This window comes from Centruroides vittatus, unplaced genomic scaffold (assembly GCF_030686945.1).
Source record: "Centruroides vittatus isolate TY-2023 unplaced genomic scaffold, ASM3068694v2 contig_874, whole genome shotgun sequence".
Classification (NCBI taxonomy): Eukaryota; Metazoa; Arthropoda; class Arachnida; order Scorpiones; family Buthidae; genus Centruroides; species Centruroides vittatus.
Window position 1 is genome coordinate 2,205,116 of NW_027122566.1, and position 22,370 is coordinate 2,227,485.

General features: G+C 29.8%; 1 protein-coding gene across 1 annotated transcript in view; it reads right to left on the bottom strand.

Moving 5' to 3' along the window:
• Positions 1–4,121: 4,121 nt before the first annotated feature.
• CIAPIN1 (cytokine induced apoptosis inhibitor 1) overlaps positions 4,122–22,370 on the bottom strand; it is a 29,358-nt gene continuing 11,109 nt past the window's right edge. The window contains exons 6-8 of the mRNA XM_067279524.1: positions 20,367–20,510; positions 20,177–20,298; positions 4,122–4,643 (exon numbers count right to left, since the gene is read on the bottom strand). Coding sequence (XP_067135625.1) covers positions 4,530–4,643; positions 20,177–20,298; positions 20,367–20,510 — 380 coding nt within the window. The 3' untranslated portion in view covers positions 4,122–4,529. The remainder of the gene's footprint in view (positions 4,644–20,176; positions 20,299–20,366; positions 20,511–22,370) is intronic.

The window sequence follows — 22,370 nt, forward strand, 5'->3', positions numbered from 1 at the left end:
GTATCACACACGCGCGCACACAGATATATCGATTTATTCAAAAATAAAAATAACGATTCACTATTTTACGCGATCTTCAGGATATGATCAATAGGTCACGTGAACTGACGAACAAAGGTCAAGCTACTTCTGTTCTTACTCCGTTATTTTCCAAGACAATTATGGAACTGTGGACACACGTAACGTAAACAAGAATTTAAACGGTATCATCGTTTGTTTTTCTAGTCGTATTTTTTTGAGAAAATGAAGTCTTTTAAGGAAAGGAAATACCGTTAAATGTCCGCACGCGACAACAGCCAACCTCTCTAACCAATCTGTCGTCGGCAAGAAAAAATAAAACAGAATTTCCTTTTACGTTCTGAATAAATTTCTCTCGTTTTTCTGTTTCTACAGACCCATTTTTTTCCACGCGTAAATATTTTTTTCTTCCCCTTGTTTCAGACGGAAATTTATCGATTTATTTCGACCGATCGTCCCGAATTTCACCGTCGACACGACGGAAACAATGTTAAAATTCCTTCGCTCGTAAGATAAATATTTACAGTTTGCCTTCACCGTTAATTAGATACAAACAACGTTAGAGACGAAAGTATAACGAGGTGAAGTCTATTTTTCCCAGGAATTTTCTATAATAAATTGCTTTACTTCACGCCGAAGAGCATTAAACTCCTATAAATCGATCAATTAGTAGGAATGTACGGATTCTTTTACAGATAGCCGAGAATTTCGCTGGAAGAAACACGTAAAAAATAAAAAATAAAATAACAATATATATATATATATATACTGATCGACTAGAATAACTCGGACTTACAATACTGGTTGACTTATTCCCGACTCGGTCCCCTGTAAACCACTTTCCCAGCGTTGCAGCGAAGTATTGCGCCGAAGACTAAACTGAAATTTGTATCCTTAACGACTCGCAATTCGATCAAATTTTCTTAGCTTCTACCAATCTCTACAGTCAAGATGTTGGTTTTACTCTTCGTTCATCGCCATTTTGTGCGGTTTCGTATCTACTGCGCATTCTTGCCGTGTCATTTATCGATTCCGGTCAGACGTGTGGCCCTATTGTTCGACGTGGTACCGACGAAAAATAAGTCCGTAAATGATTTAAACACAAATTATTTATCACAACTAAATTCAAAGATGTAATCACGATTTAGGGAATTTTTTCTTTTTTTTTTAAAAAAAAAATAATTAATTCTTTCCCTAAAATCTACCAAAACTTTTGACCTATTTCAGTGTCATCGCCGGACGACAAAAATTCATTTTTTCCCTCATCTTAATTTAATATATATATTATTATATTTTATGGCGTATAAAAATATTAGAGGGGGAGATTTATTTTTAAATGCGCGATTGACGTTAATTTTAATCGTTATTTCGTCCTTTAATATATTCGGATTTAAAATTTGTAACGGTAGGGAAAAATGAGGGAAAAAACCCTAAATAATTAGATCAGAATCGGATAATTTAACACGAGGTGGAAGGACGATATACGTAATGTTAATTATCTTTAGAATTGATAGGATACGAGCGAAAAAGCATTAAAAATCTTTAAATTTGCTTTGAATTTTAATAAATTGCATCAATCCAAAGAGGACATCTCATTATTACTAATCTCTGTCACATTTTATGCATAGTTTGCCACACCCAGGCTTATTTTAGCAGAAAATTCCGATTTATGCTGGAAATTATCTTTGAATTATTTCATTTATAGAATTGTTTTACATTAAAGATAGAAAATTTATTCAAAACATTAAATTTAAAATTTTCTATCGACTAATATTTTAAGAGAAAAATCTAATAATAATCATTTCCCCCTTTCTTAAAACGAAAATGAATCGAAATTAATTCAAACCTTATTTTCGCTCGTGCCGGGTTGATTTAATCGCGCGCTCTGGTGAGCGAAATTCAAAATAATTAACGAAAAATATATTTTTTTGTACTATAAAATAATTTTTTTAAACGTTAAATACATTAAACGGACGACATTTTACAATTTTTTTTCGTTTTAATTATTTTTTTTTACTTTAAAATTTTTGAATAAATCAAAACACATGCTCAAAAATAAAAAAATAAAAAACTAGTAAATAGCAATGTTTACGTTTAAATAGTGAAAGTTTTATTAAACGCTAGTTTAAAAAGGACCAATTAAAACACGCGAAACATTTTTTAAAATGTATAAATAACCACAACTATCCAAACAAAATAATACAATTTACCATTTATCCTAAATTTACATGTTATGAAGTATTGACGAGGAAAATATTTTCAGAATATCACAATATTACAATTCGAAAATTCCGATATTTAACGTCGGAAAATGGAATTATATGGAGAAATTAATGACTTAAAACAAGCATACCTGTCAAACGAATGTGTGGCGGCTTCTTCGACAGAGCACACTGCATCCCGTTCTTCCTTTCGGAATACAGTCTTGCTTACGTCTTAACAACAATCTATGACGTCAAGCGCACGTCGATGACGTCGATATCACGAACTCCCGACTATTATTTTTCTTAAACTAATTCGTGATTAGATAGGAGAAAGCATTTTTCGAGGTAAACAATCGCTGCTGTCTTTAATCGATTTTTTTTTTCCTAATATAAAATCTGAAGGCGATTCCTAGCAGTTAAACGCTTAGCAAGCGTATGCATAATGCGAGTTGATGTGTGTGTTATTTTTTTCGAAAAGAGCGTACAACTGTATCGAATAACACTAGGTTAGTTTTTTTTTTCCTTTCGATAAAAGGCTGTCACGCTATTGTCTTCGTTCGCTTAATTCCTTACGGTCGTGACGCTCGAATGTTACAGTACAAGATCGATTTTTAACAATGTTTTAATTTTAGTTAGCGTTTATTGGTGACGTAAAACCTCGAATACAAAAAAATAATTTTGCTATAAAAACAATCTTTACGTTGTAATAACGTAATATATTTTACCTTGCAGATGAGCTCGGCGTTGATCAGGCAAGTAAGTTAATTCTCGTAACAATGGAGAATTAACTTACTCGATGATAACCTTGTATAAAAATGATTAATTTTAAATTCTAAAAAATCTTGTTTGGAACATTATATTTCGAATTTAAAACGGATTTAAATGTTCGAATTCGTCTATTTTGGATTTATTGTTTTCGGCTTACCCGAAGAGTGGAAATGATTAAAATATTTATTAATTTTCAAAATGTATACTACATGTACCGCTATTTACTTTCCTTCTCTATTATTTACACTTTATACTGACTAAAACTAACTTTCTCCTCCTTTACTCTACTAAAACGCAGTCAAAAACGCAAAAGACCGCATTTAAAATAGTATAGTAAAAGCTAAATATTTTAGGATAAGCCTTAATCCTCCCCCTCTCCTAGCGGGGGGAATTCGAAAACCCCCTTCTTAATGTACATTCCCTGACTGTGTACCAAATTTAAGCTTCTAACCGTTTGGGCTACGCGCTTATCATCATCATCATCAACCCATCTCGATTATATTATACGATTAAGTAAATTCAATCGGAAGAATTTCGAAAATACGTTCGATTCCTTGACAAATTTCGATCGATTTGCGCTCATTAATTACCATAAAAATGCGTTTTAAAGAATTAAATTCTTTATAAATTAAAAATAATTTAAACATTCTTTAAAAAAATATCTCGTATTTTTCAGCGCCAACACGTTATTACATCGTTTAAAACTATGGCAATTTCGGCATTCGACGGTTAAAATGGCATGACAACACGACATAAAAGTAAATGTTTATCGCTAAAATACCGTAATTGGTTGAAAGTAATTTATCGATCAATAGTAAACAAATATTTACACGATTCTGCCACATCGATATTCATTAAGAAAGTTAATTGCTAAGATTGTTTTAATACGAATAAATCAAATCTCGATCGCGTTTATATTGACGATATCCGGAATTAATCTACGATGATTTAATGCAAAAATATCTGTAACAAATAATGACAGAAAATTGTTCTGTTTCAAAAATATAGCCTAAAATTAAAGATAGAGTAAATTAAGTAATCCGGAACGTGATACTAAAAAAGCTCGAGATTACACGAACAATAAATTATCATCTAAATTGTTTCCACACATTAACACAGACGAGGATAATATAGATTGAAATATTCTTTATTGAAGAAAATAGAGGTGGTGTTTTTATTAATACGTTAGGAAGTATATTAAGGGAACCGAATAAAATATTTTGTACAGAAATTTCATTAAATTTACATAAAATTAAACTGAACGCAGGAAAATTATTTAAATGGTAAGGATTATTATTTTTTTTTTCTAATTGACAATCTTTTATCAATATATATTCTTCTAACTTCGTATTATCATTCTTCTGATATCTCTCATAGTTTTATATTGTTTTTCTTACTGTCACTGATGCCCAAACATTACTTTTTTCGATACCTTGTGTCCGACCAAATTTGGATTGGTGGACTTACGTGGCCCGAATTTTTTTTCTTTACAATTACGAATATGTCGAATTTTTTTTCTGTACAATTACGAATAGATGTTCATATGTCGGATTTGAGTTGCATTTCTCCAAGAGTAATTTTCTCGCCCGGTTTAAAAGCGGGCATGCCCAAATAAGGACAGGAGGAGCAGCGAAATGCGTCACCTAAATAGCACTGAAACAAAAGAATTTAGATATAAATATACAATCATTATATATATATTAATATAAATTTTTAAAATATAAAGTTTCGTAATATATCTTTATTATCTGGAAGACAAAAATGTCACCAAATTAATCATTCGCATTAAAATCAATAATTATTCTTTAAAAGCTTAGCCACAAAGGGGGGGGGAATGTATATTCTGAAACATTTTAATAATAAAATTTCTAGAAATTACGAATTCTTAATTAACATATATACGAAAATGCAATTTTCATTTCTATAAATACAGTAAAACCTGTATAAATCGGATCGCGTGATACCGAATATTTTTTCGATTTGGCAAGTTTCCGTTTTAGTCAGGTTTTACTGTAATACGTAAATAATATAGTTTATATTCTCAAAATAAATTATCAATAAAATGTAGAAAGTGGATATTTTTGAATAGATTAAAACATTTCAGTGATTATTCAAAATGTTTATACGGTTTTGATGTGTGTCCTGCACAAAAGTTGTCATTATCAATCAAAGCAGCCATTAAAAAAGTGACCACACTCCTTGCATCTGATGGCATTTTTAAAATAATGGCCTAATCCATAATTGAAAAGACAAGGCGGAAAATGGTATTATTATTCTAAGACGGTTTGTCCTCGACTCTCAGCTGAGTGCGTGAATTATCCATGTAATCCAGCATAATTCAAATATGAATCCTGATTAATCAAGAGAATCTACGAATGTATTTCTTCTAGCAGCTGTTAATATTACGGTGATTTTGCTATCCGCACAATTTTCTTTGATCAGGTTTACCAACAATTTAAAGCCAAACACCATTAAATTAGAACTGCAATTAAACATTCTCATTTGCATAATTTTTCTTATAAATTTCAATGGGTCAAAAATTAGATTTAAAAATGCAAAAACAAATCCTAAAAAAGTTCGAGTTTGAAGTCTTACTTCATCGTAGTAATAACTGCTCCTTTCCTTACATCTGAAATGCAACCAAGTGGAAGTAGGAAACAATACTAAGAAGTATCTGCAGACGTGCAGTAATAATTTCTCTGCAACAATTGCGAGAAGTGGACTACTAGAGAAAGATAAAAGAAAATTTCGAACACGAACAGGTCGGGTTGTGATTGGAACAATAAGTAACTTCGCTTGGAGAAACGGAAATTGGTCGATTGCACGGAAGAGAAAAAAAAATGGCAAGATTAAATATTGATATAAGAGGATATTACCTTAATCAATTTATTGAATAAAAAAAACTATATGATTACTAATTAATTCATTGAGTATTGCCAGACGTTTTACTTCAGTACTTAACGGAATTAGATCAGACCATCTCAAAATATACGGGGCATTGAGAGAGCCACATCGGTTTCATCATAGAAGACGATACAATCAGTGAAAACAGAGTCATGTTCATTTTTAAACGAGAATACCCCATATTTTTAGAATTAATTATTGTAATTCTACATCAAAAACAGACTTCAACCCAGAACATTTTTTCAAACGTGTATAGTACAGAAGTCGTGAGTATTTCAAGTAGTCACGTCATGTACTGTACACGTAAATCTGGATATATGAAGTTCATTAAAAAAAAAAGATGCTAAAAACATCATTAGGAAACTATTATTATTTGAGGAAATCATTCCTTTTCTTCAAAATAATGAACCGATACAAAACTAGTTCCACAGCCAACAAGCACGTCATAAAGAGACGACGTTAATCTTGATTCATCAAATAACAATTTTCTTGATTTTTAAAGCATTTTCTTCCTTTCTTTCAGTGAACTTCATACCACATCCACGAATTCACGCGTGCACCATGCGACAGCCGCGTAAAACTTCAAACGCTCATAACTTCTGATAAGTGCAGCTTTCGAAACAATGTTTTAGATAAAAGTTAGTTTGTTTTTGATGTATAATCATAATATGCAATAAAAAAAAACAGGTGTTCCTATTTAAGAAATGAAGTTTACCGTGTTTTCATTGCTTGTAACGTCATTATGATGAAACGGATAATTTCAAGAGGTCAGATAGCTAATATTTTTGGTTCAATGATGTGTATTTTTCGAGTAATTCCAGTGGACTGATTAAAATGGACCACTTTATGTTATATATAGTTAACTTTAAAATGTTCTCAATGCGGTCGATCGCCTGGAAAGCATGAGTTTTATGAATGATAAAGTTTCTAGAAAGCCTCTTAAAAGTTTCCTGGCTCATCTACATATAGGAGGAGCGGATATTTATCATTAAACAGAGTTTATTTCATCTTCGTCTCTTGTTTCCCGTGCTTGATTTTTTTTTACTTCAGCAATGATGTCATCTTAGGATAAGTTTGAAAACAGCTAAGTTATTGTCAAGATTGACAAAATCTTCGAACAACACTTTTTCATCACTAATTCCAGTAATGAGATAGGCCCGGTCATTCTCGATATAGTCGAAGGATTCTGATGGAAATTCTAATTTGTTCAAAGCGTCAACAAATTGTTGACTGAAATATGCATTATGTGAAGCAATACAAAATTTGAAATCTTCAGATCGGGGAATTGTTGATTTCGGCAATCATGCAAGTGTCTAAGTTAGAAAAAAAAAGCTCTGACATCATCCGTACTTTCTTATTTGCTGCATATTATCTAGGTAACATCTTGATATTTCGGAAACGTTACGGTTTCAAAGGTTTTCAAAATCCTTAAAATTATAACGTTTTATCTTTTTTCAAAATAAATAACGATGAAAATTTTTCATTTCCTGCCATGTTTGTTCCCAAAAGAAGTTACACGATCCTTGTTTTTTCATCTCAGTGACATGAATCATCTTTAAACACTATTGATTTGTCCAGCCGACATTTAGAAAATAAGCCAGTTTCGTCTTTTAGAATGTCACCCGAGTTATAGTTTTATACAATTTCTGGTAAACTTTTCAATCATTCGCGCAACCTTCTTCTCAGTTTTGAATTTTCACCACATATTTTATTGAAAACAATTCTGTGTTTCTTCTTAAATTTATCCAGCCATCTGCTACTAAGCTTTGAATCCCGCATGTCTCCACTTTTGTCTGAATTGCTCAGTTCTCCTCTAACAAGTTTTCCGTCGACAGGAATATTCTTATTTCTACTGTATGAACTTCTTCAGCACGCACTTTTCAGTATCTGAATGCTCACATTTACGCTTTCCAAAATTCTCTTCTTTCTCTTCATATCTAAGAAACGTACTCAATGGAATGCCAAATTCTTTCGCAATTTCTGATTTTTCTTTTTGCCTTCTTTCACTGTCTGTACCATGGATAATTTTTCTGCTATCTTTAGTTTTCTCTGGTTTGCCTTTTCTAGATAGCTTAAATTATTGAAATTCGTCTTAAAATCAAATTTAAATTTAAAAGTTTGGTTTTTATTTGATGGAATACAGCAACAACACAGGTGATTTGTCAAGAGGGGATACCTCCTAGAAGTGTATGGTAAACTGACCTCATATTTAGGTGAAGAAAACCCAGAAAACTCCATGTGACCAGCCTGATGATCAGGAACAAATCTATGACCAATCACCAGTGTTTGTGGTTTTATCTATTCAGTCAGTGTGCCAAAATTTACTTGAGTGTACCTTTTTCCAAGCATAAACATATCGATATTCTCCTAATGTATTTTTGAAACTAATCCATTCTTGAAACCTTTTTAAATATTTTCTTTAGAGCTGGTAAAAAAAGACAATAGAATAATAGGATACAGGATACTATCTACTTATTTTTTATGTAGAAGCATACAATATATAACTTGACACCAACTCTCTGGGTATCTACAAGTTCTCAAGATGCTATTAAATGAACAAAGTCCATTCCTGCAGCAGTATTATTTTTCATACTAATGATACTATTAACAGCCTGATCCAGTTGGACAATCCAAAATAAAATTTGGTTTTTAAATTGAGGCAGTCATCATGCCATTATTTTCTTCAATACATCTTTAAAAAAAATCCATTTATCTCAAATTTTACCAATCAAGTTAATGGTTCTATTTGAATAAAAACTGTCCTTAATAGTAATCACATCTTGTTGTTAAAGCTTAAAATACTAACTGCACTCAAATAGTAACAGAGTCCACTGTTCAAAGATTTCTGAAAACTTAGGGAAAAAAATGCAAAATTAATAAATATAGTACAAACTAAAGTACCATATTTATTTAATAAACTTTAATAGAAAATGAAATATGTAAAAATGTACAATTTATTGTAGACATTATTTTTAATTATTTTCTTATTATTGGTATAGAAGGTAACATTCATTATAAAGATGCTAGTTAGCTTTCAGGTATAATTTGCTTTAAAAATCAAAATTTTCATAAATATTTGAATACTTTATACAAGACATCAAATATATATATGAAAAGGAAATAACAACTGCCCTCAAATTGTAATCACAGAAAATATGCAGTTTACAATAGTAGCTGCAACAGCTACTATTGTAAACTGCATATTTTCTGTGATTACAATTCATATAAAACTGGTATCCTAAAATGAAATGAATTATTTTTTTCCCAGAATGATGATGAATCTCTACAATTTAATAACTAGTTATCAAGCTTTTGAAATATTACAATATTTTGAAAGCTAAAAAGAGAAAATATATTTATTCATTTTAGATATTTACCTAAATTTTCTGAGTAACTATTTCTCCTAAATTGATACAAAGCTACATTCTTATGTCGTTTAACTTAAAACATTATGAATCAAACTAAACTGTTGTAATTTTTACTTTCAGTACCTCATTATCAAATTTTTTAAATATTTGTTCTATATTGATATAGCTGTTACTGTCTAATTCAAATTACTTCTTCAAAAAATAATGTTCAACTTTTCTTTGATTATATAAATTTTATACTCAATAATCATAATATGGTCTATTCTGGAGTGGACAACTTTTTAAGTGTGCAAGCCAGAATTGCCTAATCAATGAGGCAAACTTTCCTCAATTTTCTCACATGCTAACCAAAATTTTTTAAATCATATTATTTAGTGTCTTAAGTACTGAAAGGGACCAACAAGTTTCACAGATCTCAAGACTGTTGACGGTTACCTATGCCAGACGTACAGAGAAGCATGCCAACGCTTAGAACTACTGGAAAACGACAACCACTGGGAATTAACACTACAAGAAGCCTCAATCACAGCCTCAGCTGAACAAATCAGAGACTTATTTGCCATAATTCTAACAACATGTAACCCATCGAATCCAAAACAGCTATGGGACTCTCTTTGAGTGATGACATACTGTACCAAATCCAACAAGCTCATCCAGAATTGGCCATTGAATTCAACAACATCTTCAATGAAACACTCATTCACCTCGTAGATAAATGTTTAGCAATAAAAAACCAGACCTTAGTACAACTTGGGATGCCAGCACCATGAAAAGATGCTTTCAGTGTGCTAAACTTTGAAATTACAAAGGAAAAAAGCTACATCATCAATGAACTACTTCAATACATTGCTCACAACAAACCACTCTTCAATGACAATCAAAATAAAAATTTACAACGTTATCATGGACCGGATCAACAACAACACTGGCGGAATTATTTACAGGTATACCCGCCTTACGTCGGTAATTGGTTCCAGGAGAGACGACGTAAGCTGAATTTACTTGTCTCCGAATTTACTTGTCACTAAGCTAAACCACAAATTACCATTTCCAGTTCTGTATTTTATTTAGCATTTTTAATAATATATTTTTAATAAGAATCTATTTGAAGCTCACAAACAAATAAATTTTAGTTTTTAATACAGTACAGAAAAAATAATCTAAATTTACGAATACATGTACTGTACTGTACATACATACTTGTAAACGTACATGTTTACAATTTGGTGATGTTTACAGTACATTGCAGACTCTTTATTTGTGAATGTTGTTTCTCTAAGACATTATAAAATAAGATGATTTTTTAAGGTTAAATAACAAATACAGTTATTAAAATTATTTTGCAATAGTAGAAAATAATTTATGTAAAATTTACCAATATCGAGTGGCGCTGACAACGACGCCAAATGGTAGATATTGAAACTACCGTGGAAAATGCCAATAATGAGCACTCAAAGACCGCTAAATAAGACAATACAGAAACACAGATGTTTTCATGTTTCCTTCTCTAGGATTTATGATGATTATATTAACATTTACTGTAAATGTACATATTTAATATGATTTTATGTGCTTTTAATGCGTTTTTAGTGATATTATGACTTCAATATTTGTGGCGGACGGATGTAAAGTTGAATAAAATGACTTAAACTTGATTTTTACTTTTCCATATACTTTTTTGACAAATGATGTATAATTGAAAATAATGTACTGGTAACTCGAGGTATACCTGTACTTAGATGCACCAGGCGGCACTGGGAAAACGTTTCTAATAAATCTATTGCTGGCGGAAATATGTGCTAAACAACACATCGCACTTGCACTGGCATCATCCAGCATTGCAGCCACACTTATGGAAGGAGGACGAACTGCCCATTCGGCCCTACAACTACTGTTGAATATAGCCGAAGAACAATTCCCGGTATGTAAAATCTCAAGAGGATCTGGATGGGGTGAACTTCTAAAACAAGCTAAAATTATCTTCTGGGACGAATGCACAATGGCATGGACAGAACATTACAAGACTTGCGAGGAAACTCTGAAGTGATGGGAGGAGCTCTCTCAAACTCCCAGGAGATTTTTGACAAACACTTCCAGTTATCCCCAATTCAACACCAGCAGACGAGATCAATGCATGCTTAAAAAAAAAATCACATATCTGGCCACACATACAAATACTGCAACTAACAAAAAATATGAGAGTTGAACTCTTGAAAGACGAAACAGCAGCACATTTTGCTCAAAAACTTTTACAAATAGGCAAAGGCACATATCCCACTGATCAGACGACTGGCCTCATTGAACTCAACAGTGATTTTTGCAACGTAGCCACTACTGAAAACAAACTCATCGACCAAATTTATCCAAACATTGTTCACAACTATACCAATCCATTGTGGCTATTTTAAAGGGCAATTTTGGCAACTAAAAATAATATTGTCGATGATATCAACTTTAATATTCAAAAGAAAATTCCCGGTGAGGAGAGACTATACAAATCGATTGACATGATGGTAAATGTTGAAGAAAGTGTCAACTTCCCTACAGAATTTCTAAACTGTTTGCAAGTACCAGGAATGCCATTATACTGCCTTCAACTGAAAATTGGATCTCCAATTATATTACTCAGAAATTTGAACTCACTGAAACCATGTAATGGAACAAGGATGATCATCAAACAGCTATTGAATAACATCATCAAAGCCAAACTTATGACTGGAAAGGACAAAGGACACACAGTATTTATCCCCAGAATACCACTGATCTCTACTGAACTGCCATTCCAATTTAAAAGACTGCAATTTCTAATCAAATTAGCCTATAGTTTTACAATTAACAAAGCACAAGGACACACTTTAAAACATTGCAGCATCAACCTCAAAGATTCCTGATTCTCTCACGGTCAACTATACGTAGCTTGCTCTCGAGTAAGAAATTCGAAAAATTTGTATATATATATCCTGGATAACAAAATGAAAAATGTTTATAAACAAGTATTGTAAATAGTTAGAATATGTTTTCAATAAAATTTTTTTACCTCTTATATTTTAAAGTTTATCCTTTTATTCCAACTACCACACAATCTCATATCAATTCCCTGAGCAAAGCCAGGTACCCCAGCTAGTTTAAAATATAGGCCTTGATTTTAGTAGTGTCTTGCCACTGTACATCATAGTTTTCTTGTTAACAATAGAATCGTGGTGGTCATCTATCTAACTCTGTTTAGAGGAAAATTTTTGAATTGAAATAATGCAACTTCTGACCCAAAATGAAGTTCATATATAGTTAATCAGGGCCTCTTGCCCCTAATCTTTCTATATCTGATCTTAATTTTCATTTATCTAACATCATTCTCAAGATTAAGAAAGGACAGACAAATGGACAACAGTGGGAATTTGTAGGTCTACAGTTTTTTCAAATTGCAGCCCATAAAGAATTGACTAACTACCTTTTCTTCAATAAACTACTTGTGTACTTTCTGCCATTTATTAAAACTAAATCATCTCTTACTTTGATATAAATCATCTTTCTTAACTTCAACGTTGTATGAAATCAACTTTGACTGCAATTTCATGACTTTTTGGTCATATCAGAACTCATTTGTACACACTCCCATCCTACTAAACTGAGTGTTTTTTTCTCAAAAATGCTTTGAACAGTATTTTTGATTATTATTAACACTATTATTTATTGGTTAAAACTATATCATCATTTATTAGTTCAAGTTTATTTCTTGTAAATTCCAAAAGGAATTTCTTCAAATTATTTTCTATTCTTTTTCTGTACAGTAGACTCTCCCTCATCCCTTAATTTAGGATATTCTGAAAGAATTTTCAAATTATTTAATAAATATTAATTATAATTATTAAAATTTAATAAGAGAGGGGGCCTGATGCTTACCTCCAGTACCAAATTACTTTTCACTACTATTAATTAATAATTAATAGTAGTGAAAAAATAGCCCAAGTTTAATCAAAGCCAAACAATTTACTGTAATGATACAGTAAATTGTTTGGCTTTGATTAAACTTGTTTTTTTTCCAACAATTCAGACATTGAATTTCTGAAAAATTTACATTAATTTGTTTATTTACAGTTATCAAATTAGAATCAGTGTGTCCAAATTTGAGCTTGCATTCCTCATGTTATTTATGGAATGCTGATTCTTAAATATTGAATCAACAGTTCTAAACTATTGTCTAACTGACAGTCAGAATGACTATTTTAAGTCATTGAATGACCTCTCTTACAAAGAGAACATTGTAAAGGATACAGATTTAATTCAATACTGGCAATTAACAATAAAAGAAAAACATCTAAGGCAGGGTGACCAACCTTTTGCATACCATGTGCCAATTTTTTGACAGACAAGTTCAGATGCGCCATATAACTCACACTTTTTATACTGTCTTATGTTCATTATTAGGGGTTGATAAATAGAGATAAGAATAAATCTGCTTCGCTTAGGGGAGAAAAAGAAATAACTTAATTATGCAGTTAAATTAATTAATTTATGCCAGTTTATTGAAGCACCAATTTACAATAGTCAGCAATGATTTGTAACCAAACATTTTTTAAAAAGTAGCCCAAAAGTAGCTAACCCCTAAAAAATTCTTTTAACCCAAGATTTGTTGATAAAATTAAAAATACCATTCGTGATTTTCCAGCAATAACTTTAATCACAATAAATGTTTTCGGCCATTTACACGCCTGTAAACTGATCGGAAATAAAGATCGCAAGACTCCAAATACATGCATACACTGTAATTTACTATGTGGAGAACAGTCATTTTATCTGCAAAGTAGACTGTACAGAATTGTGCAACAAATAAACTTGCCAAGACAGACTATAAAAAATTAATTTTTATATGTAATATTATTAATAACAAAGAAGCCAAATCTGGCCTTGTTGCTCAGAACTGACTGAAGCATCACTTGTAATCGTCCAATGCGCCACATTTTGGCCACCCGATCTAAGGCATGGTGCATCTTAACAGATTTAACAATTCTGCTCTTACTTTAAAGTACAGAATTATCATTTCTACATTAATTTTCATCTGCTCTATGTAGATGTCAGTACCCTTCTAAAAATATTATAATTTTAATATACAGGTACAGTAGACCCCCCTATAACATGCATTCGTATAACAAGGCAAAAAAATTGCAATCGTGTTCGTATAACATGCTAAAAGAGACTCGTATAATACGGTAAAACATCATTGCGGACACGTGTTGTGACAGGATTGGTCGAATCTGGAGCAATAGCGGATATTGTACAAACCATTGAGTTTAAACGAGCACTGGACCTACTAAATGACAATTATTATTCAACGACCATAAAAATTATATTTTTATTAATGATGTCACCAAAGTTAAGTTATTTTTCTGTGAAAAATTCGCCGATCAGGAAACATGCCTGTCATTCGATCGAGCCGCTCCGCGACGAAAACAAACTTAAGCAATGGTGTCGTCGAATGGTGTGCACTCGGTAAGTAATCCTACAAATTTTTGTTTATAGTATAGTTTATATGGATTATTCCCAAAAAATTATACATGATTTGGAAATGTTAAGTCAAATTAGTCTAGAATTGATTAATTTTATGGAAGAAAACCTTTCAAACAGCCATAGCCCCTAAACTGCACACATGCCGGGCTGTAATTGGCTCATGTATTTAAGTGACTCGTACAACATGGATTCATATAACATGAAATGTATCTACCATGTTATAGGGGGGGTCTACTGTATAAGCGAACAACTTAAAAATGAATGATGAAAAATTAATTTATTATCCAAGAATTTTGTATAGAAAGTAAATGTATTAAAAAAGTAAATAAATGTAGAAAGTCTATATTCTTTAATGATAAGAATATAAAAATAAATAAATTTATTTAAGATAAATATATACTTAAAGATTAGATATTAGCAAAACTGTCTTAAGTGGATGAGACAGAAATGTACAAGTTAATACTTAATAATTCAATCTAAATTTCCCAGATGTGGAATATGTTAATATGTTTCTTCTTTTTACCTCTATGTCTTTACTGTTTTACATTTCTGTGTATGTATTGTCTACAGGTAAAAATAAAGATATTTTGTTTTGACTTTTGACTAAGATCTATTCTCTTTGCTAATCAGAAACTACACCAGTATAATAAGTCCTATTAATAAACAAAGTCAAAGTAGGCAATATATACACAGATATGTTAATATATCTTCACAAATATGAATACAGGTATACCTCAGGTTACATCACTTAAGTCATTCTCGATTATACATCATTTGTCAAAAAAATATACATATATGAAAAAATAAAAATCAAGTTTAAATCATTTTATTTGACTTTACGTCTGTCCGCCACAAATATTGAAATCGTAATATCACTAGAAAAGCGTTAGAAGCACATAAAATCACGTTACTATACAATAAATAAGAGTAAAAGTATATAAAATCATGTTAAAATACATACATTTACAGTAAATGTTAATACTGTACATCATAAATCCTAGAGAACAAAATATGAAAACATCTGTGACTCTGTGTTGTCTTATTTAGCGGTCTTTATTGGTAAATTTTACATAAATTAGTTTATTTTTACTATTGCAAAATAATTTTAATAACTGTGTTTGTTATTAACCTTACAAAATCATTTTATTTTATAATGTCTTAGAGCAAACCACATTAACAAAAAAGAGTCCGTGATGTTCTGTAAACATTGCCAAATTGTAAACATGTACATTTAAAAGTTTATAGTACCATATATGTATTCGTAAATTTAGATAAATTTTAGTTTTTAATATAGTACAGAAGAAAAGTAATTTGTTTGTAAGCTTAAAATAGATTCTTATTAACCATATATTATTAAAAATGCATTAATAAATAAAATACAGAACTGGGAATGGTTATTTGTGGTTGAGCCTAGTGACAAGTAAATTCAACTTAAGTTGTTTCTCAACTTGTCGCCTCTCCTGGAACTAATTACCAACATACATATACAGGTATACCTCACCCTAATTATAATGATGCACAATTTTAAGGTTCTTAGCTATATTATATAATTAAAAATAAAAGAAATACTGTGTTTTAGAGACATATATTGAAATAAGACATAATTGTTTATGATATAGCAAATATCATACTTTCAGTAGTTTTATTGGATTTAAAATACTTCCAGTATTTTAAATCCAATAAAAGATAACTTTTATTGGATTTAAAATAAGTAAAAAAATGAAGGCACCTTATCCAATGTGATGTTATTATTAAAATTTAATAAATATAATAAATCATACATTGGTTTTTATCAATAAAAAAATCTATATAATTATCCAACTATTGTATAGTTGAAAGATATATATCAAAATAAATTTTAGTATCAAGTTAAAGAAAATGAAAAACTCTATTTTAAAAATTTATCACTCAGATAAACAAAATAATGAATAAAAGTATGAGCACAGAAAATTAAAAAATTACAAAAAAACCTTACTTTTTTTTATACTGATTTTCAAGACAATATTGCAAGAAATGATCAATCATAAAGTAATCTATTATGCAATTCTTTTGCTTAAACTCAAATGATTGATACATTTAATATAGAATTAAAGAAATATATATAAATTAAGATTATTAACAAAAATATTTCTTTTGTTTTTTTTTAATAGTCACAATGAATATATCTTTTCAGGCAATGTCATTCTGCTGATAATTATTGTTTTTCTATTCTACAAACATGTATCTCACTCTTATCTGTCATTATTTTCTCTAAAGGACCAATACAAACCTTATGGGAAATAAGTTCCAGTGAATTAGGCTAAATCTTTGATATTTTGTTGTTCTAGCAGTGCTGCTCAAAAATCTCCACAGGCATCAAAGTCAAAAATGGGCAGTTTAAGAGTTAAGTGTTCAAGTTGCAAAAAGAGTAATTTATTTGTTGTGAAGCCCGTAAATCTTTTCTGTAAATATAAAATATTTTCAAAAGTTATTCACATTTGCCATATTATCTGGATTTCTTTGTGGAAAAATCATGTGACAAATACAAGTTTGATTATCACGCTGTTTGTGTTCATTCTGCACCAGTAGATACTGTACACTCTGAGTGGCACATAGGCACTCCCTTCTCTCAACAAATTCACTCCAGAGATATTCAATAATGGTTGAAAAGGAACTCTGTTGGGATTTATTTTATATTTTGAAATGTAAAATATTTTGAACTTTACAACGCATGCATAAATGATGCTGATTTTGCATCTTGGATGCTTGGCAAATCAAAAACTGCCTAGTTTTTACTACATGCCTATGGAGATGTCTGATCATGATCACTAAAACTACAAAATATCAAATATTCAGCCAAATTCACCTAGACCCACCTTCCTTAAGGTTCATGAGGGTCTTTTCATTTGGTTTACATATTTAAGGTAACATTCTCCTGGAATTATCTTATTAAACTGCTATCATTTCAAAGTTTCACAATATAATTTGTCCCCCAATCATTAAAACAAATATTTAGTGTAATTATTCTCAACTCTCTTCATTTTATATTATCCTATCTACTGGAAAAATATTAATAAGAATTTTTAAATACTTTTAAAATAGTCACATATTAGATTTTATGCAGAAGCAATAAACTAAATTACTGTTTGGATGACAGGACACCAATTGAACATACAGCTAATTTTAGTTAGTTGTACTGTACATCATGACTTAAATCACGTGTTATTAATAATTAAATTGTTTTATTAATTTACTATTTGTAACTGAACATAAAGTTAAGCAGTGCGTTGCGTTTTTGGTAATTGATTGGTCTGTAGGTAGTAACATCATAAAAGTTTATTTTAACAAATTTGTGATCATTTCAAAAAAAAAAAAAAATCTATGGCCTTTTGCAAATTTTTCTATAGAAAACAAAAAATAGCAAAATTTGATGACACTAAATCCAAACACAAATGTATCTACAAAGGTCTTATACAGATACAACACTATCACAAATAAATAATAATCTTACAAAATTTATTAAAATTTTTAAAAAAGCCTTTCTTCTAAGGAAAAAAAAAAACTTAAAAATTCAATTCAAAATTTTTGGTATGCCTTAAAAACAGGAAAAAATGTACTATAATAATGTAAAATATGTACAGCACAATGTGTACAGGGCATACCATCAAAACTTGCACAGAGTATATAAAAAATAACCCAAGAATCACACCTCTACGACTCAAAGTTTGAGAAAATTTCAAAAGAAAATGTATGACATCACATCCAGTGCACAGAAAATAAGCTTTATTGGAAACATGAATATGGGTACTTGCATATGACATTATGCTTACATAGGAAGATGCTTAAAATGTCTATCAAGCACATCGAGGCATGCATGTGCATGCTGTAGATGGATGACTGTACATGATCTTGGTTGATTGTCTTCATGCTGCATTCACTTTTGTGGACAACACAATGCTGGATTGTGTGCAGTCAGTCATTCTATGGTGTGCACATGCATGCCTCAGTATGCACAGTGATCATTTTGAGCATCTTCCTATGTAAGCATAATGTCATATGCAAGTACCAATGTTAATGTTTGCAATAAAGCTTATTTTCTGTGCACTAGATGTGACATCATATATTTTCTTTGCATTTTTCTTGAAAACTGTGGGTTGTAGAAATATGGTTTTTGGGTCAGTTTTCTATATTTCAAGTGAAAATTCTTGCTCTGCAGAGTTTATGCAATCTTGACAGGACACCTTGTATAAATTCCATACATATAAACAACAAAAATAACACTTACAATATCATATTAAACCAATTCTAAATTTTATGAAATGTTAAAAATCAAATAACTTGTTTTATCATAATTATCATATTCATTAATTTACCGTAAATTGTTTAATATTACATATTTTTATTAGTTCTGAAAAATGCACCATTTACAATATAATAATAATGATGATGTTTTGCTTACAAATTAGAATAAGATTATTCAAATATGAAATCTTTATATATTTTACATAAAGCAAAACATTTTTAATGTGCAACAGGCACTCCTTGAAATTATGAAATTTTTATAGAATAGACCAATGATGGAAAGCCTTTTTCAAAGATGGGTCAAAAGTAAATATGAAATTTATTAACTCTCAATCCCAGACCAAATATTTTATTTGAGTATTTTATTGAAGAATAGCAAAATTAAAGTTTAAAGTGTAAAAAGAAAAAAATCCAGACTGAGTTAAAGTTGAGTTTCAAGTTAACATCCAATTTTCTCAAATTTTTCTGTGATCATAAATTTCCTGCTATCAAGCCATTTCTGAAGAATTCGTTCAGAGAATGATTACAAAATTATACACAGTTCAGATGTGTTGTCAAGGCACTCCCTTGTGTCCCAATCAGAACACTAGTAACACACTTCCAGTAAAAGGATGTTGATACAAGGTTGTAATGACATGTTTTTTGCTTGGAGATGTAGTGTTTAACTATCTTAATCATCTGTATTCACATGGAATATAAGAAAAAATGACCATAGATCAATAAGAATATCAAAGGGTAGAGGGTATATGAAAAAAAATACGATCAAGTTAAAAATATCAACAATTTTGACTTATTGAGACTGTATTATATGGAGAACACTATGTACTGCACCAAGAACAGTTTAGACAGATTAGAGTTAACACAGTTGAAAGTGAATTTTCCTGTATGTCAATATTTTTAAAAGTCAAAAATATTATATAATATAAACATAGACATAGTTATAAAATAATTTGTAACTATAAAAAATTTTCAAATTCAGCTTTGTTGGAACTGAATTTGAAAATTTTTTTAATACAAAATGCAAGATTAACAATTAACAAACATTTATATATCATATCATATGTCTAAGCGTTTAAAAAAGTCTTTAAAATTCAATGTTGAAATGATCTAAATCATATCAAAACTTACATTTCCACAAGAAGAAGTTTTATTGGTAACAGAAGTTTTTGCCTTTTCTTGTTCTAATTCTTCAGCTAAACCACAAGTGCAATTTTTACAAGCTTTTCTTTTTTTTACACTGTCACACCCAACTATAAAAATTTTTAAGTATATAAATAATTCTAATTAAAATTCTATTCAAATAACCAACTTCACTTACTTTTCAAAGATTCTGGATCAGGTTTTTTTAAATCTTCTTCATCTAATAATTGATCAGAATCCAGCAATTCCACATTTTCATCTAAAATATCTGATGATGACAAAGCCCAAATTTTTGAAACATTTTCATTTGATTTTGTTTGTCCTGTAAAAGTATAAGTAACAATATTTTAAAATTAAATCTATGTATAAAATTTTATATATATATTAACTATATCAATAATTCTAATGTTTCTTTTATGAATTCATATTAAGTTTTTTGGTAAAATATTATGAAATAAATCAGGTCATTTGCTGTAATCATTTGTAATCTAATTGAAAAATATTAAATTTATCCAAACATATAAAATTAATGCAAAAGATGGCATTATTTTAGATAGGATAACAGCATGAATGATTTTCAAAATAGATATTCATCTGATAAAAAAAAATCAGAATCAAAGAATTACATCTCATTTCTCTACATTCAAAAAAATAGTATTTATAAACAATAAATTCTACATTGTTATTTGCAAGCTTTGAAAAATGTCATTTGTACACCAATGATGATTAAAGTACAGTAGAGCTAGTCTGAATTAATTGGGATCAAGTTAGCCAAATAATTGAAATAATGCAGAAGCAAGCAGTAAAACAGGTTTGGTTTATGTAGATCCAACACCATCAATGACTTTTTGTTTGTGTGTAAGTACAGTATAGATCTGCTGTTCTAACAAGCCATGTCAAACACTGATTTATTAATTTTGCACAGTATTATTACAGTACTACGATAATACAATTTTTTTTTTGTTGTGAAATTCTAAATCTTTTTGTACCATTAATACCATTTAAATTCAACTGGAAAATACAAAATATGTATAATTTTTGCAAGCTAAAAAATTTCCTCTCCACCGACTGAAACATGCTCGAATTAGCGGTGTTTGGACTAGCGGGACTCTACATTTTTTGTTGCTAAGAGTTTTCTTAGTAAGAAAATGTAAGAGTATTTTCAGTTCAATTAACTGAAGCTATTTCTTACATTAATAATAGATATTAAGTATTAACAACTAGACAGAAATGTTTAAATTAAGTAACTTTTGTAATTTTTTCAATCAGTTTAAATTTATACTTTTAATGTTACAAGTGAAATAAAATATGTAAATTAGTAAAATCTAAAATCATTATAAAACCAGATCCAGATAATTTTCTTATACTCAACAGCATTGAGAGTTTCTTTGAATCTGTTATTTTTAAAATAGACAAACACTTGTCCAAAATTATAGCAACACACACATGTACATGGCAAAAATGCATAAATAAATGGTCCTTCATTGTAATGAATCATCCAAATGCCTTCCCTCAAGTATGCCTGATAAGTTACTGATATATCAGGTATATTTCTCCACTGTTAGTAGTTTTAGCAATGATTGATTGTCAGAAACAATCATTGTACTTCATAAGGAATATATGATAATAAATTATGAAATTATCAAAAAATACTAGGTTTGCAATTTTGCTTATTATTTTAATTTTACATTGTGGTACTACATGTAGTAATATCATTATCTATTAATACCATTGGTTATAATAAAGCTATATCAAATCAATAGTGAATATTCAATACATCTGGAAAAATAGCCTGTATGGAATGATATTCATTCCAGTTAATATAAATAAATACAAATGTGTATTTCTTAGCTATATTAACTACAGTATTACTATTTCATATATAGCTATTTGCAAAATAGTCATGGTTATCAATATAGAAAATTGGCATCAAGGATAAGACTTTCTACAATAAAATTGCATATAACAAATATAGTATATCCAAATATATGCCAAACCTTTAAAATTAGATGGTTTTGAATTTAAAAAAAAAATGCTTATTCTTAAAAAATTTTCAATAAATGCTATAGATAAATTAATTAGATAATTAATGGTATTTTTATCATAAAAAGAAAATTAATTATAGCGGAACAGAAATGTTTTGAAAACTATAAAAACTTTCTATTACAATAAAATTGTCATC